Raw genomic sequence first — 18,094 nt, 5'->3', positions numbered from 1 at the left:
CTGGGGGAGGAAGAGCTCCTCAACATAACGAGGCTACAACTTCTTGCCTTCGTTCATCTCATGCCTTTCTATGGTCTGTATTGAATTATGAGACTAGCATGAAGCAGCACAGAAAAGATTTACAACTGGGGGGGCGGGGAGAAATGTGCGTTTGTCATGGAGAAGAACTGCAATATGAAGTTCCATCACTGAACAATGCCAAAATCTCCAGCAAATGGCATACTCACATAGCAGATATCCATGCACAACACGGGCAACTTGTGTCCATAGAGAGACAAGAAGAACTGGAAAGCAAGAAGACGACATGTATAGCAGCTAGTTACAGGTTTCTTTATTTAATGGCATAAATTTTATATACGCCACTTGATTGTAAACAACAAACAAACATTTCAAAGCAATGTATGAAAAGTGTGCAGAAGTGTGGAAGAACCTTGCCCTTTCCACCACCCTCTCACAACCAAAAGCTGAAAGCTTTGTTCATCTATCCCAGTATTTTCTGCTCTTGAGTGGCATCTTGCCAAAATCTCCATGTTGATCACATCACATCCATTCAAATGACGTTGGCAGCATTAGACCATGGGGCCTTGTATATTCAAAGCGTACATTCTACTACTTTGGACCCTCCTCTTTATTACAGACTCACTAGGGGCGTTCTGCATCCCAATTTGCAGAATACTGAAGAATAATGAACTTGCCAAGTTCTCTCAATGAAAACATGTAAGATGAGGGAACCAAAAGGCCATCACAGCAAGCGGAAACTGCTTCCCAGAGTTTTGGACCTCAATTTCCAAAGAGAGTGCTGCTTACCTTGAGGGTATCAGTGTAGAATATTTTCACAGTGCAGTCCAGTAAGGCAACAGCCAAAAGCTTTTGGTTGGGGCTGTACCGTACACAGAGAACATCTTCATCCAGTTGCAGGATGCGTGTCTGTTTCACAGAAAGCCTAGGATCACATAATCATAAAACTGATGGGACTGGTATTGCACAGCAAATTCAGAAAGCTTTGTTAGATGTGCATTGCAAGTTCTTAGGCAAGGAGACCCCAAACCTCGGTGTTTAGTGCCCATTTAGACGTTCGCCACACACCCACCCTTTCCCCCACATTCTCCCAGGGAAGAGAAACTTATGGTGGGAAGCAGATGTCAGCAGATGGGAAGACAATGCTGTGCTGTATTTTTGAGGGAACTGCACACTCCCAAGAGAGTGAGGACAAAATGTGGAGTTCAGATGTGCTTTGCTTCCTGAAAAAACACCCTCACCTCTTCTGGACACTGTCCTTATCCTTCACCAGTTCAAACTCCCAGAACTTGACACATTTATCTGCACCTCCTGTAACAAAGCCACGCTGATGGGGAAAGGAAAATTCAGATTTATTTCATCAAATGTGTGGATCACTTCCCACTACAAAAACTATCAAAGTGATTTATAATGAAAATAAAAACTATAAAAACACAAAAGCAAATTAAAAACATAATCACAATACATGATAGCACTAATTGTTGAGATCTTTTGATAAAGGATGGTATATAAATTAATAATAATAGACGATAATGAGCATCCTCAAATGTGGCAACCACTAAAATAATTCATACGAATTATTATTATTTAAATTTATTGGTCACTTTTTTACCATGGTAACTCAAAGTGAAACAAACACATACATTAAAGCTGGCATAAAAGCAAAATGAAGAAAATTTTAAAAGACAATCCTGTTTCTAAAAGGATTAATCATCCCACCCACTCAAGACCACAGAGAATTAAGAGTCAAAGTCCTGGCAGAAAACAAATGTTTCTGCCTGGCACCAAGAGCTATGTATTGATGATGCCAGGCAAGCCTCCCTGAGGAGAGCAATCCACAAGCAGGGAGTGACCACTGAAAATGTCCATTATCTTGTTGCTACCCTCTGGACCACCTAAGCAGGGGGCAAATGAAGAAAGGCCTCAGATGACAATCACATGGCCTGAGTCTGTTCATATGGTGAGATATTAGAAAGTGTGCTTTGATTACCTGGTCTGAAGAAGGACATATAGACCACAAACCCCCATCATGAGCATCAATGGTCTCCAATAAAATCCCAGAAGCCAGATCAAATAGCTGCAGCTTCCCTGTCTAAAGCAATAATAAAGCCAGATAATAATAATAATAATAATAATAATAATAATAATAATAATAATAAAATAATAATAATAATAAATTTTATTTACATCCCGCCCTCCCCAGCCGAAGCCGGGCTCAGGGCGGCTAACAACAATAAAACAGTACAAACAACACTTTAAAATCATTCATTATAAAATTAATTAATTCAAGCCACTGGCAACCATTGGGCCAGAGCTCTGCGAAGATTGCCAAAGGAGAGAGTCAGGCTGTGCCCTGGCCAAAGGCCTGGTGGAACAGCTCTGTCTTGCAGGCCCTGCGGAAAGATGTCAGGTCCCGCAGGGCCCTGGTCTCTTGTGACAGAGTGTTCCACCAGATTGGAGCCACAGCCGAAAAAGCCCTGGCTCTAGTTGAGGCCAGCCTAACCTCTCTGTGGCCTGGGACCTTCAAGATGTTGAAGGTCCCAGGCCACAGATCATTACTTACAGAGATGATTCCAAATTCTACAGAAGGTAACTCATTATAGCGTCTAAGTGTGAGAAAGGAGGAAAGTGGGATGGTCAGAAATGATCCAACAACAGCTTAGCAGCTTAATTTGCAATCCTGTAAAGTAGATGGGCATTCTTATCCCATAATGCAGATTTGGGGTTGAAGGGGGCTGAGGCTGAGAAAGAAAGGTGTGTCTAATGAGTTTATGGTTGAGGCAAGATTCAAACGAGGCACTTGCTGATTTGTAACTCTCTCTTAGCAACAATGATTTCCACTGCTATTGATTTTTCAATAATGACACCCAAGGGAGATGCCAGTGAAGAAATAGAGACATTACACCATGGGTAGGCAAACTAAGGCACAGGGGCCGGATCCGGCCCAATCGCCTTCTAAGTCCGGCCCGTGGACGGTCCAGGAATCAGCGTGCTTTTACATGAATAGAATGTGTCCTTTTATTTAAAATGCATCTCTGGGTTATTTGTGGGGCATAGGAATTTGTTCATTTCTTTTTTCAAAATAGAGTCCGGCCCCCCACAAGGTCTGAGGGCCAGTGGACCGGCCCCCTGCTGAAAAAGTTTGCTGACCCCTGCTTTACACTCTAGCCAAAACAAAAGACAGTTCCTTATCAAGTCCCAGGTGCAGGAGAGAGGCAGAAATATCAGGGAAATCTCTTGGGTTTCATTTTTCACTCACAGCTATGCTCTTAGCACACTCATATGGTTAAAGGTATAGATGAAGAATTCAAAACTCATTAAAGCCAAAGACAACCAGGAGCAGTTTATCACATCCACAGTCTGACTCATGAGTAGGTATGGTAATATAAATTCTTCCTTATAATTCTGCAATTTTCTTCCACGTCACCTGAAGTATAACTCCATGTTTGAAAAATATGGTGTTATAATGGCTACGGTCAAAGTTGGCCATGTCAGAGAAAACATTCCCAGACACAGGCCTTCAAACAAATCCATAAATTTTATCACCTGAGCCTATTTTCTCCCATGTCTTCAGAGTAATTTGGAAAACACATAGAAGTATCCTTCCCTACTGCTCCGAGGCTTATCTAGCCAAAGCAATATACTGAAAATCAGGTATTAGGTGTACAATAAGGATTTTTCTCTCAGATTGTATACCTAGGACTAAATTGCATCTCCCTTTAGGACTCCATTTGTTGAGGAGCTATGCCTCCAGGAATAACATTCCACATGGTTCTAAGTTAGACATACTGAACTTTCTCTAAAGGTGATACTTGAAACTGTTGGAAATCAAGCCTTTATCAGGAGAAACTGGCAACTCTCCCAGGCACCCGGCTTGGTCTCCTGTTGACCTCCCGGTCTGCTCTCCCGGCAGGATCCAGGCAGAGGTCGCGATAGACGATCCTTCTCAGCGTGAGAAGAACACCCCCCCTCTTTCCTGCCCCCCCCCCCCCGGCAGGGGAAAGAGATAGACAGAAACGTATTTACATGCCTTTATTTCTGTCTTTGCAGCGTTACAAAAAACATGACTGCTCTCTTCAAACTCCAGCAGTCGAGAGAACAAACACTTCCTGTACAGCTCATATTACACTCTGAGCTAATTCCGGTGCCCTCTGTTTCCCACGGACAGTCCCAACATCATGTGATGTTGTTTTCAAGCAAGCAGCTTGCAGCAGCATTGTTTCTATATTGTAACAGAAACATGCGGGGGATTGTTCAGGTTCAGAAGGTACAGAAATTTACCTTGGTTCCTATAATGACCTGCCGATCTCCGGGAACGAAGAGTGAACAAAGCGCATATTCACACGCCATGGTCCGGATACATTGTAAGGTAGACCTGGGATCAGAAACGGCACGTGAAAGATACACACAGAGAGAAGGCAGAATCAGGGGAAGACTCGGTAAAATCGGGAACACATGACATTCCTGACACACGTGTGAACGAATGGGTGGTGTTGCAGGGAGGAAGGGAGATACTATGGATGAATGGGTGGTGCGGGTGAGAGAGAATGAATGGAAAGGGAATGCCAAGTGAGCAGAACCGCATATGCTGGCCCCATCACTTTCCTTCAAAGGACTATGGCCCTCCGCTTCAAAAAGGTTAACCACAAGGAAGCCTTGTGTCGAATTAGTTTAGTGACTGGCACAACCCCAAGTTTTTGGCCTCATCTGTGGCTACAAGAAGATACCAAAAGATCAAATGCAAAAAAGAAATGCTTCTTCCTAAACTCAATGTGTAACCATCTGAATATACAGTATATCTAAAGTTAAGACGTTTAATGCTTCCTATATCATTTTACTGCAACTCGTTTCTCCTCCAATGGTCAGAGACATTTCATACCTGTTCCAAATCTTAACTGATTCAGCAGCAGCAGAGAGAATGGCAATGTTGTCCGAGCTAAATGCCAGGGTTCTGACATCACTGCGGTGACCACCAATAGTTATTTTGGACACTTGTAGAACTTGGGGCATCTGCGCTCTTGGGTTCAGGCTGTAAGATTCGATTATGTTGTTCTGGAGCATCACAGTGGCTTTCAGCTCCCCTTTTGGGCTGAGTATCAAGTCAAAAGACCTGTTTAATAAAATAATCATCATTGTTAGAAAACATCAGGTAGCAGATAAAAAAGTTGAGGGGGCTAAGCACAATGGTATAGTTTTAAAAACACAAGCTCAGAACGTCCCTTTCTCTTGTAGTTCTGGTCAAGTGGCACCCCTCCCTCTCATCAATTCCCTTTTCTTGGTCCCCATCCCTTCTACACTGTGCAAAGTCCTTGTCTTGACCTCCAACCCTCCACTGCCAGGTCTGTCCCAGCCCATTTTCCACACGTGCAACCTGACAAGGTGCACAACTCTCCTCATCCAGCTCTTATCACTCTCAGCGGCCAAAATTCTCTTATTTGTTTAAATAGCTCCTCCACCCTTTGTGCCTTACTACCTAGAATTCTCCCAGACATTTGCATCATGCCACCTATGGGGACACGGGTGGCGCTGTGGGTAAAAGCCTCAGCGCCTAGGGCTTGCCGATCGAAAGGTCGGCGGTTCGAATCCCTGCGGCGGGGTGCGCTCCTGTTGTTCGGTTCCAGCGCCTGCCAACCTAGCAGTTCGAAAGCACCCCCGGGTGCAAGTAGATAAATAGGGACCGCTTACTAGCGGGAAGGTAAACGGCGTTTCCGTGTGCGGCTCAGGCTTGCCAGAGCAGCGATGTCACGCTGGCCACGTGACACGGAAGTGTCTCCGGACAGCGCTGGCCCCCGGCCTCTTAAGTGAGATGGGCGCACAACCCTAAAGTCTGTCAAGACTGGCACGTACGGGCAGGGGTACCTTTACCTTTACCTTACCTATTTCCCAAACCATCAAAATCTACACCAGAAGAAACACACAAGCTTAAAAAAAAAAGCTCACGTACATGTAACTATACTTGCTCACATTTATCCTTTATAACCCTTGGCTTCTCTAAGCTCTCTCCTTTCCCTCTCTCATCTCTTTTACTGTTAACTGCTCTGGGATTTGAACCCTGGTCTCCCAGGTCATAGTTCTAACCATTGCACCACACTAGCTCTCTTTAAGAGCATCAAAATTATGAGCAACACCCTTAATGCCTTGAACTCACTTGATTTTAGAAGAAGCTTTGATGTTAGTGAGACGCTGAATCTTGTCTTGTAGGCTGCACTCCACAATGATATCACATTCTTCCTCCTCCACACCTGACCTCTTCCTAGGAAAAACCAGAAAAAATGAGACAAATGTTAAACTCAACCTCAGCTGGAGTCAGAAAATAAGAGCAAAAATGCACATAAACAGGATAAGGTCATGCTAGTGACAACTGGCAGCTCTTAAGCCAAACTCAGCCTCTAGGGGGTGTCAACTAACTCCAAAGTGCCTCTTCCCTTTCTTCTCCTGAAACTGCTTAGGTGGAATTTACTTGCTCTTCTCAATCTCTCCCACTATCCAATATATTTCAGCAAATTGGAGACTTCCCACCTCTGTCAAATCCTGTACTACTAAACAGTTATCTGCTTTGTTTTGTGCTGTGCTAAGAGGGCAGAAGAGAGCTGCATTGCTGAGATTTCCCATGAAATCCCCAAAGCTCCATCTCAAGGTGGCTAAGTAGATTAAAGGTCTTGCAACATAGCTGGGCCAGACAGAGTATTATGCAGCTGTGTTGCACCAGGCCTTCCACACACAAGTCTTAAGGGGAAGGATTAAAGAATGCATTTTAAAAGGCAGTAGATTAGAACTTTATTTTACCAAGCCTCTCAGCAACATGTAAAATAAATAAACTGTAAATTTGTATGTTATACACACTATTATTCTAATTGCAAGTGTTGGATTTACTCATCACAGATTATGAAGCTACATTCAAAAAAACTTTGCATAGGATAGGACACTTCCATCCTGACATGAATCAAGCTCTTTATTGGTTCTCAGCATAGAAAAATAAAATGTATTGGCAATATGCATTTACTTGGCTTTTTTCCTCGCTTTCTTCATCTTCTTCTCGATTTTCTTGCGAACCTCTTGTTCGCTAAGGACATAAAACACTTCCAGGACAGAGTCCGTTCCCTTGGAAAATGATAACAAAGTCAGTTGCAGGGGTCTCTGAACCAGAAATCTCTATAGAAAAGTGCTCAAAGAAAGGTAGGAAGCCCTGTTAGTTCCAAAAGCTAGTAACATACATGGCAAGCGAGAATCCGCCCTGTGCGGTCAGTAGCAAGATTAACAACTCGGTCCCTTCCTTCCCGCATGACAGAACCAGCTTTCACGCATCTCAGGATGTGCTAAAAACAAACAAAAAGAATTGAAAACAACCATAGTGCATTTTTTTTCAAAAAAACACATCACCAAAAGCGTACATCAAAAAAGAATAGTAATTCAGGACAGTATTGGAAATAATTGGTACTAATACACCATAAATGGCTTCTTTCAAGAGGAGGACTCCTAAAAGCACTGATGGTCTGGAAGTCAAACATTCTTCCAGATACATAACAGTATCAAGAGATGTTCAATCTAGCACTGCAGGCCAAGGTAAGTACACCATAAGAATGGATTCCCAGACTCTCCTTCCACAGTATAGTTTGCTTGCCTCCAACTACAGCAAAAGCAACCAAGGGTCAGCGGCCAGTTACAGAGAAGATATCTCAGAATTGTGGGTCAAGAAGCAGTCAAGGCTCTTTAAAGCAGATCGGCTTCAGCACTGAATCTAAGGATGCACAGAACGACTTTTTAATGCAAAGAGGAACCAACGTTCTGACACAGATGCTGCATCAACGTGCCAATGCATTAAAGGAAAGCATTTCTACAGAACAAAGATTACTGCTAAAAAAAGGGGGGGGGGGAGCAGGAGGTCTTGTTTGGGGAAGAGCAGGAAAGAGGAAACTGAACACCCTCACCCACATTGTAAGAAATCCTTAGGGCACCAAATGAATAGGGTTTGAATCCAACCTGACTGTCCATCACAATTGTGTATTCTCCCCTTCAGAGTTTTTAGTTTTCTTTTATATGGACCCATGTGCACAAATAACACAGAAAATGTACCCAGCGATAACTAAGAGCACATTCACCCTTCATATGCATTTCAGATGGGGACGTTTTAACAGATTTTAAATATGTTGAAGAAGACTTGTTGTATCCCCGAGATCACAAGCAGAAAACTACCTCATCCTCCGTCTCATCCTGATCTTCTGTCTTATCCTCTTCAGAAGATCCTCCAGTGTGGTCTGCAAGCCCTTTGCTTCTCTTGTACTCTGGCTCACCTGGGTCTGGTTCCTGTTTATGGTGCCAAAATTAGTAAAATACATTTAGAATAACGACAGGGCCTCACTCTCTAACTTCCATTTTCCCTCTTGCAAGCCAATTCTTCATTCACTTAACATTTTAACAGGTGCAGAATGGAAGATATGCTCACACTTGAAAGCCACTAATTGACAACTGAATTAGTGAAACAACTAAAACTGAGAATTGGGGCAACTAGGCATAAAGCATGCTGAACAGACACTGACTTCCAACAGTGCTGTGCCCACTGAAAACAGAAAGCAAGTCACTGTTATCACAGTGGTACCCCGCAAGACGAATGCCTCGGAAGACGAAAAACCCGCTAGACGAAAGGGTTTTTCGTTTTCTGAGGTGCTTCGCAAGACGGATTTTTCTAAGGGCTTGCTTCGCTAGACGAAACAGCCCTGCCTCTCCTGTCATGGTGACGGTCGCACGCTCGCTTCCCCGATCCTCCGGCTCTCTCCCACCTTTCGGCCGACCTTCCGGCTGCCTCGCGCCGCTGCCCACCGCCCTCGCGCGCTCCTCTGAGAGAGCCGTTGCCGCCAGCAGCCAGCGTTGCAGCCGGAGTCGCGCTCCTGAGCCCCGCCGCCCTCCAGCAGCCGCGTCGCGCGGTGGCCACAAGGCACGAGTGAGTCAAAGGACCGGCTGCGGCAGCTGCCCTGCTTCTCCTCGCCCCTCCCCGTCGTGGTGCTTCGCAAGACGAAAAAACTCGCTCTACGAAAAAACTCGCGGAACGAATTAATTTCGTCTTGCGAGGCACCACTGTATTTAACTTCTCAGAGATTCGCCTTTTGGCCAGCCAGTGCAATCCAATAGCCAGCTTCATCCTGCATGCGACCTAATCCAATGAAGCAACAGGAAGGAAATGAGAGGAGCCATGGGGTGGCCAAGAAATCTCGGAGGCACCTCCAATTGCTCCCATATTGTAACAGGGAGTGCAGGAGGACTATAGATGACTGCTTCACAACCCAAGTGATCCCTTCAATTATAGTTACAGATTCCATATATAATTCCTGCAGCTTTGCATCTACAAAGCTTTATTGTCCAAATAAAGGCAAGGAAGTGACTTTTTCCTCAAAAGGCCATTGTTAGAACTTCCTAGGCCACTTTTAATACAAGACAGGCAGCGGTATATTCAAAGGACTAATGTCACAAGGCACAGGAAAATTATTATTTGCTTACATTTACGTCCCACACTTCTGCAGTGTTCAAGGAGGCAACCAGCGATATGGAATACAAATAAAGGAATCGTATAAATTCCATAAAAACAAGCAGGTACAAATGTTATGATGCAAGTGTTATGCTCTTACCTCCTGGAAATAGCTGATGTCCCAGGCCCGCAATTCGCTGTCAGCAGAACCGGTGATAAGCAGCTTTTCGTCAGAAACTATAGCTAATCCCCACACCTAAATGAGAACATGCCAAAGGGCTTCATTATCTTTAATTAGGATCAGCCCCCTCGTTAACAGCAATAAATAAGCAATTCAAAACCAATTTGTATTTGTAGGACAAATATGTAACTAGAGCTACTAAATGAAAACGGGCCACTTTTTGAAAAGTAGAAAAGGGGTCCTATAACAGCTCTGGAACTGTCCTTTCTTACAGAATTCAACCATCCCAGACATCCTCTGACCCCAAAAGGGAAGGAATGTTTTGTAGATGGTGAACCCCCCCCCCCAGCACCATGCCTTTCCTGGTCCCTACATAATGGAGTTTGTGCCTGGCCTCCAGTGCTGCACCTTCTTTCTGATCAGGGTTGGTTGCCCTGCCTAGCAGGGTCGCTGTACCAATAAATGTCTCCTTCCTCCTTGCTGCTGGCAATGACTAAATCCCCCCCCCCCCCCCCGTATTAGCTGGTTATTTCTGTCATCTTTTAGATGACAGAAACAGCACAGCAATGAAGCTGCACAATGCCCTTATGCCTTGGAGTAGACAGGAGCTAAATGGGTGAGGACTCCTTCCACTTTGGCAGTCGGGGGGTGTCTATGGCAGCAAAATTTGAATTGGCCCTTTCTACTGGAAAAAAGGGGAAGACAGCCACACAAGAGATACTGTCCCCTTGCTAAAGGAGGACAGATTAATTAGTACCGCTTTACCTAAGAGATACTAAATGAAAATATCCTACAGCACACACCATCACAGGTAGAAGCCAAAAGTCCTGTGCAAGACAAACACCTGTAAAATTGGTTGGAACATTTATTTATTTATTGAATATACCCGGAGGTCTAAGGCGGCTCACAGATCAAAACCACAAAACAACAAAATACATAATCAGAATAAAAACAACAACCCAATAACACCCCCTTCCACCATCCTACTACACACTTTCTGGTTCACTGACTATTGCAACAGCATGCTTTCCTGTATGTCAGAGAAACAAAATGAAACATTTGCACAACAAAATTTGTAGACTGGACCACTAGGATGCATCTTGTCAAACTACACATTTTAAATGAAACAGGGGGAGGGAAAGGATAGAACTGTGTGAATCCTGAGATTGCCATACTTGCCTGTTTATTTGTCATTTATTTTATCATGCATACAATAAATGTAATACTTCCCCTTAGAGATGAATTAACAATAGAAGCAAATTATGAACTACAACGGGAGCCAGTTTATCAAGATATGTAAATTCAATTCAAAGGTGGTATTCTTCCTACTGACTTGATCATGGATGGGGGATTTGACCTGGCATGTGTAACAGAGACTTGGTTGGATGAAGCAGATGGGCCTGTTCTTGCCGCTGCTTGTCCACCAGGTTTCTCTTACGCACAGCAACCCAGGCCTTGTGGGCGGGGAGGGGGGGTTGCAGTGATTTTTAGGAAGTCATTAGTTTGCACCAGGCGTCCTATTGGGAAGACCCAGTTCTCTGAGTGCATGTTCTGGAAGTTGGGCAATAGGGGCAGTACAGGATTCCTTCTGGTGTACCGACCTCCCCGCTGCACCAAGGATTCCCTGCCCGAGCTGCTTCAGGTCGTGGCGGATGTCCTCCTGGAGACACCTAGTTTGGTTGTCCTAGGGGATTTTAATATCCATGCCGACACGACCTTACAAGGGGCCACTCGGGACTTCGTGGAAAGCATGGCCTCCATGGGGCTGTCCCTGAATAAGTTTGGCCCAACCCATAGCCGCGGACATGCCTTGGACCTGGTGTTTACCTCAATGGATGTTGGTGATCTGACACTAAGTAAAAGCGAAACAAAAGAAGTGCCATGGTCAGACCACTTCCTGGTGCAACTTGACTTCTCCGCGACCCTTCCCATCTGCAGGGAGGTGGGACCGATTCGGATGGTCCGCCCCCGCCACTTAATGGATCCAAATGGTTTCCAGAGAGTGGTAGGGGATGCCTTATCCCATGTTGATGGCCTTTCAGCGGATTCCCTGGTGGCCCGCTGGAATGTGGAGTTAACCAGGGCTATTGACTGTTTGGCTCCGAAGCGCCCTCTCCGATTGCATGGAGCCCGGACAGCCCCGTGGTTTTCCACGGATCTGAGGGCAATGAAACAATCGTTGAGACGGCTAGAGCGCCGGTGGCGGAGGACCCATTCTGAAGCTGACCGGACACAGGTTAGAGCTCAGTGTCGAGCCTACCAAGTGGCAGTAGCGACGGCGAAGAAGAAAACATCTGCAGAAAACAGCAGCAGGAGACTTTTTCAGGTGGTCCGCAATCTAGCGGAACCACCTGCTACATCAGGGCCCAGTACGGGCCACATGATCTCCTGCAATGATTTTGCAAAGTTTTTTGCAGATAAAGTCGCTCAGATTCGGGAAGAGGTAGATGCCACCGTGGGAGCAGGGCCGGGGCGGGAGAGTGCTAGAGTCCTGTCTAGTCAAATTGCGTGGGATCAATTCCAATCTGTTACCTCCGAGGATGTGGACAGGCTGCTTGGACGAGTGAAACCAACCACCTGTCTCCTTGATCCTTGCCCATCCTGGCTTATAAAAGCTAGCTGGGAAGGGCTGGGCGATGGGCTTCGTGGGGTGGTGAATGCTTCCCTCCGTGAGGGAGTCTTCCCAGACCCGCTGAAAGAGGCGGTTATTAAACCGCTTCTTAAAAAACCATCTTTAGATGCGGCCACGATGGCCAACTATCGCCCAGTCTCAAATCTTCCATTCTTGGGCAAGGTGATTGAGCAAGTGGTGGCTGAACAACTCCAGGCACGCCTGGAAGAAGCGGACCATTTGGATCCCTTCCAGTCGGGATTCAGGCCTCATCACGGGACTGAAACTGCCTTGGTCGCACTGGTTGATGATCTCCGGCGGGCTAGGGACAAAGGTGAGAGCTGTTTCGTAGTTCTGCTGGATCTCTCAGCGGCGTTTGATACCATCGACCATAACATCCTTCTGGACCGTCTTGAGGGGCTGGGAGCTGGGGGTACTGTCATACAGTGGTTCCACTCCTTCCTCCTGGGCCGTGTTCAGAAAGTTGCGGTGGGGGATGAGTGTTCAGACCCCTGGGCTCTCACTTGTGGGGTGCCTCAGGGTTCTGTCCTCTCCCCCATGCTTTTTAACATCTATATGCAGCCGCTGGGAGAGATCATCAGGAGGTTTGGGCTGGGTGTTCATCAGTATGCGGATGATACCCAGCTCTACCTCTCTTTCAAATCAGAACCAGTGAAGGCGGTGACGGTCCTGTGTGAGTGTCTGGAGGCGGTTGGAGGATGGATGGCGGCAAACAGATTGAGATTGAATCCTGACAAGACAGAAGTACTGTTTCTGGGGGACAGGAGGCGGGCAGGTGTGGGGGATTCCCTGGTCCTGAATGGGGTAACTGTGCCCCTGAAGGACCAGGTGCGCAGCCTGGGAGTCATTTTGGACTCACAGCTGTCCATGGAGGCACAGGTTAAATCCGTGTCCAGGGCAGCTGTGTACCAGCTCCATCTGGTATGTAGGCTGAGACCCTATCTGCCCACGGACTGCCTTGCCAGAGTGGTGCATGCTCTGGTTATCTCCCGCTTGGACAACTGCAATGCGCTCTACGTGGGGCTACCTTTGAAGGTGACCCGGAAACTACAACTAATCCAGAATGCAGCGGCCAGACTGGTGACTGGGAGCAGCCGCCGAGACCATATAACACCGGTCTTGAAAGACCTACATTGGCTCCCAGTACGTTTCCGAGCACAATTCAAAGTGTTGGTGCTGACCTTTAAAGCCCTAAACGGCCTCGGTCCAGTATACCTGAAGGAGCGTCTCCACCCCCATCGCTCTACCCGGACACTGAGGTTCAGCACCGAGAGCCTTCTGGCGGTTCCCTCACTGCGAGAAGCCAAGTTACAGGGAACCAGGCAGAGGGCTTTCTCGGTAGTGGCGCCCTCCCTGTGGAACGCCCTCCCACCAGATGTCAAAGAGAACAACAACTACCAGACTTTTAGAAGACATCTGAAGGCAGCCCTGTTTAGGGAAGCTTTTAATGTTTGATGTATCACAGTATTTTAATATTCTTTTGGAAGCCGCCCAGAGTGGCTGGGGAAACCCAGCCAGATGGGCGGGGTATAAATAATAAATTATTATTATTATTATTATTATTATTATTATTATTACTGACAGTGTATCAAAAAGACTACATTTAGCCCTACATCATAAGCACACATTTAGCTGGGAATAAATTGGAAACTTACTTGGAAAGTAAGTTCAATGAGGCTAGCTTCTGAATTAAACAAGCATAACTAGACTTCTTGTTTTCTAACCTGTCTATGATCAAACAGACAACTTCTTAGCCTACCTTACCTAAAAACCAAAGCTAGAGAAATAGGGAAACAACAACAGTCATTACTTTTTCTGCATAATCTTGTTATATGAACTTCTGCATCCTATTTACCTCAGTACGGTGCCCAACCAATGTTTTGAAGCAGTGTTGTGTATCCAGGTCCCACCATTTCACCAGGGTGTCTTTTCCACTGTCAAAAAAAAGACAGACAATGAATGGTAAAAGTTTCACCCTGCTTAGACTATTAGGTTAATATTAAGCACTCTGGGACGAGCATCTCTCTTCTGTCGTGGCTGCCATATGTGTACAGAGGATCAGGAACAGTGTGTGAACTGAGAGCATAAACATGCATTACAAAATGGAAAAACTAGAAAACAGGGCCATGTACAGCTTAACTTTGATGAAGCACACGATTCCTTCCTTGGAGGTTTTGAAGCAGAAGTTGGAAGGCCATCTGTCATAGATGCTTTAAAACTGAGACTACTGCATTGCAGGGGGTTGGACTAGATGACCCTAGAATTCTATGATTCCCATCTGAGACACAACCCCTCTTAACTTCAGAACATATTTTAGCAGGTTTGCCTGATGTATTCTTAACTGAGCACCTTTACCTGGAAACCAGGATATTCTTCTCCTTCAAAAGGGCCACCTGTGTAACGGCATCTTTGTGGCCCTTCAGCCGGTACAAACCACTCTCATTGATCACATCCCAAATGATGACATCTGTGTCCTAGAAGGAGAAGGAAACTGAGAATGTGCTACATATGCTACTGCCTTAGCCATGCTCACTATAAACCAAACTGAGCAAGGGATTCAAGGTATCAAAAACAAGCAAATACCAACCTACAATTAACCTCACCCTTGTCCTCACATTTTAAAACACAAAAATATTAACAGGCTAGATACTTATATTTTTTTGGCCTTCTTTCTTCATTGTATCACCTTTTCATGGTCCTCAAGGCAATTTACAATGAAACAGAAATTAACCATTATGACAATGATGTTCTGAAGATTCAGGGATGTTATGTTCAACCAGCACACCAGACCTCATCCACTACATGCCACATACCTAAATTTGAACCACATTATCAACAAACAGTTGACACAATTTAGTTACATCTATTACCCACCAGTTATCCAAAGAATTTCTAACCTTTGATCCTGAAGCCAGTCTTCCTCCCAGCTCATCATACTTCAGAGCAGTAACGGCAGCCTTATGACCATTGAAAGTAACGTTTCCTTCACCACTTAGGAGACTGAATACATGGATTGATCCATCCTCATATCCAACAGCCAAGTGAAGACCATCGGGGGATGGGCAAAGAGCAGTAACCTCCTGCTTTTGGCCCTGAAGGATGAGAACCTGCAAGGTGAAATACAAAAGATCGTTGTCATATGGTGTGGCACAGCCACGCTTACCTAGAAAAGGCTGGAAGAGTACATCTTTTAATTAAATGTATACTGCAAGCCTTAGGACTCATAACACAAATTTGTTAACTACTGTTAACCATCATATACTCAGAGCAATTTAAAGTGCAGGGGTTCCTCCAAGTCGCTAATACCTTATTAAAAAATGATGTTGTTGCTATTTTGACTATATACTCCACACTAAGAGGAATACATTCTGTATTGACAAATAAATAAAGGGGCAGAAACTGCTAGCAAGAAAGAGATTACCACTGAAAGTGCTCTAAGAGGCACTGCTATAATATCGACTCTTATGCTTGATTCAAGTATTTCTATGCAATATGGATAAGCAGAGTTCTATCCAGCATAGGGAATGGCAACAGAAAAATGCCAAAAGGGAATACTGTGCCATCAGCGGACACCATCACAACTCTGTGTGACCACAGCAAACAAAAATACAAAAATACATTATTATACATGAAATGCAAGAAACGTGACATCTTGGGCTACTGCGCATTCGTCTCAAACGCTAAGAAAGTCGCTCACCTTCTCTCCTTTCCGAGTATCCCAGATGAAAACATGCTCACAGGCCGGCACTGCTACATAACGGCCTTTCTCGCCCCGCAGCGTCACATAGACAATATTGCCTTTTTGGCTGGCAACCACTCCAAAAAGGGCAGCGCCTGTGTAACGTAGATATTGCTTGGTAAGCCCCATGGAGAGGTTCGCAGGTCTCTGCAGAATCCAGTCTGGACAAGAAGGGGAGGAGGCAAATGTTAATTCTGAAGCAGAAATGCAGAAAATAAGTATTGGCTCTTAGGGAATGGTTGTTTTTCTTCCATCTCTTAAGAATTAGCATAGAAACATTACATTCTATGGTATTTGCGGCATTTCCTGCTATTTTTAACGGATGACTTGGAGGTATGCTTTTAGCACTGCCTTTAGGATACATCTGTGCAGATGTAATCTACACATACAGTTCAGGTCCATTGGAACTAAACAATTTCATTTTCCCGGGAAATTGCCAAAGAATAGCTCAGTTGGTAGAGCATGAGACTCTTAATCTCAGGGTCATGAGTCTGAGCCCTACGTTGGGTAAAAGATACCTGCATTGCTGGGGGTGAGACTAGATGAACCTCGGAGTCCCTCCCAACTCTACAATTCTAATCAGGCAGGTAAACGATGTAAATTAGCAACACCTTACTCAAAGTATGTGACCTGGAGAGCCAGCAGCCCTGCTCACATGCTACTTGCATGCAGGGCACATGTGTACTGATGGTGGAGCTGGGACACACTTTCAGCCCCATCCTCGTCTTCTTCCTGCAGCATCCATATTCAGCGTGGCTGTCCACAGACGTACTCCAGTGCACGGACCCCAATTCAGGTACAGTGGTACCTCAGGTTACATACACTTCAGGTTACATACGCTTCAGGTTACAGACTCTGCTAACCCAGAAATAGTGCTTCAGGTTAAGAACTTTGCTTCAGGATGAGAACAGAAATCGTGTTCCGGCGGCGCAGCGGCGGCAGGAGGTCCCATTAGCTAAAGTGGTGCTTCAGGTTAAGAACAGTTTCAGGTTAAGTACGGACCTCCAGAACGAATTAAGTACTTAACCCGAGGTACCACTGTGCAGGGCTCTGCTGACAATTGTTTGTTGTTGTTTAGTCATGTCCGACTCTTCGTGACCCCCTGGACCAGAGCACGCCAGGCACTCCTGTCTTCCACTGCCTCCCTCATGCTGGTAGCTTCGAGAGCACTGTCCAACCATCTCGTCCTCTGTCGTCCCCTTCTCCTTGGGCCCTCCATCTTTCCCAACATCAGGGTCTTTTCCAGGGAGTCTTCTCATCTCATGAGGTGGCCAAAGTCTTGGAGCCTCAGCTTCAGGATCTGTCCTTCCAGTGAGCACTCAGGGCTGATTTCCTTCAGAATGGAGAGGTTGGATCTTCTTGCAGTCCATGGGACTCTCAAGAGTCTCCTCCAGCACCAGAATTCAAAAGCATCCATTCTTCGGCGATCAGCCTTCTTTATGCTCCAGCTCTCACTTCCACACATCACTACTGGGAAAACCAGAGCTTGAACTATACGGACCTTTGTTGGCAAGGTGATGCCTCTGCTTTTTACGGTCTCCCTACACTTGAGTAGCTATGGAATTTCTCAGCAAACACGCCAAGAGGAGAGGGTGACAACTGAAGCCCCCCGTGCTCTACCGTCCACACGGATATGCCCTCTACCCGGGGAACGAGAGAAATGCACTCTGCACTGGGTCAGAGACACTCTCTTTCTTGGTGTGCTCTGGCCCAACAGCCCTGACCGCCCGCGGGACCCACCGTCAGCTGCAGCTTTATTTTCCTCCGGCTTCTGCGCAGCACGTGCTCCTCATCGCGGGGCTCAAAGTTCCGGGAGCGACTGACCATCTGAGGGAACCGGAAGGGGAGGGGCGAAGCGTCACCGGAAAAGGAAGCCGCTCAAAACTGCGACGAGATAAGACTTTGTAAAAAGGCTAGAGACACCCTGCGCGGGCAGCTTCCGGGTTCAAAACAGGAGCCGCGTCTTCTCCCAAGTCAGTCAATGAGTCAATTTTTTTGGGGGGGTGACCGGCTTCCAGCTGCTTTCCAGATGTCTTCTACCAGCCTGCTGTGTCCAATGGGATT

At 45.8% G+C, this 18,094-nt stretch overlaps 1 protein-coding gene across 1 annotated transcript in view; it reads right to left on the bottom strand.

Annotated features, from left to right (window-relative positions):
- Positions 1-17,907, bottom strand: part of WDR3 (WD repeat domain 3) — a 29,107-nt gene extending 11,200 nt beyond the window's left edge. The window contains exons 1-16 of the mRNA XM_083419656.1: positions 17,771-17,907; positions 15,989-16,191; positions 15,189-15,398; positions 14,647-14,765; positions 14,147-14,225; positions 9,639-9,734; positions 8,212-8,322; positions 7,233-7,334; positions 7,022-7,119; positions 6,167-6,271; positions 4,898-5,128; positions 4,300-4,393; positions 2,009-2,110; positions 1,260-1,345; positions 808-943; positions 228-284 (exon numbers count right to left, since the gene is read on the bottom strand). Coding sequence (XP_083275782.1) covers positions 228-284; positions 808-943; positions 1,260-1,345; positions 2,009-2,110; positions 4,300-4,393; positions 4,898-5,128; positions 6,167-6,271; positions 7,022-7,119; positions 7,233-7,334; positions 8,212-8,322; positions 9,639-9,734; positions 14,147-14,225; positions 14,647-14,765; positions 15,189-15,398; positions 15,989-16,159 — 1,797 coding nt within the window. The 5' untranslated portion in view covers positions 16,160-16,191; positions 17,771-17,907. The remainder of the gene's footprint in view (positions 1-227; positions 285-807; positions 944-1,259; positions 1,346-2,008; positions 2,111-4,299; positions 4,394-4,897; positions 5,129-6,166; positions 6,272-7,021; positions 7,120-7,232; positions 7,335-8,211; positions 8,323-9,638; positions 9,735-14,146; positions 14,226-14,646; positions 14,766-15,188; positions 15,399-15,988; positions 16,192-17,770) is intronic.
- Between the last annotated feature and the right edge of the window lie 187 nt (positions 17,908-18,094).

The sequence above is a fragment of the Podarcis tiliguerta genome, assembly GCF_965153285.1.
Source record: "Podarcis tiliguerta genome assembly, chromosome: 17".
Taxonomy (NCBI): domain Eukaryota; kingdom Metazoa; phylum Chordata; class Lepidosauria; order Squamata; family Lacertidae; genus Podarcis; species Podarcis tiliguerta.
The sequence above is the reverse complement of the archived record's forward strand: the minus strand, read 5'-3'. Positions and strand labels throughout refer to the sequence as shown.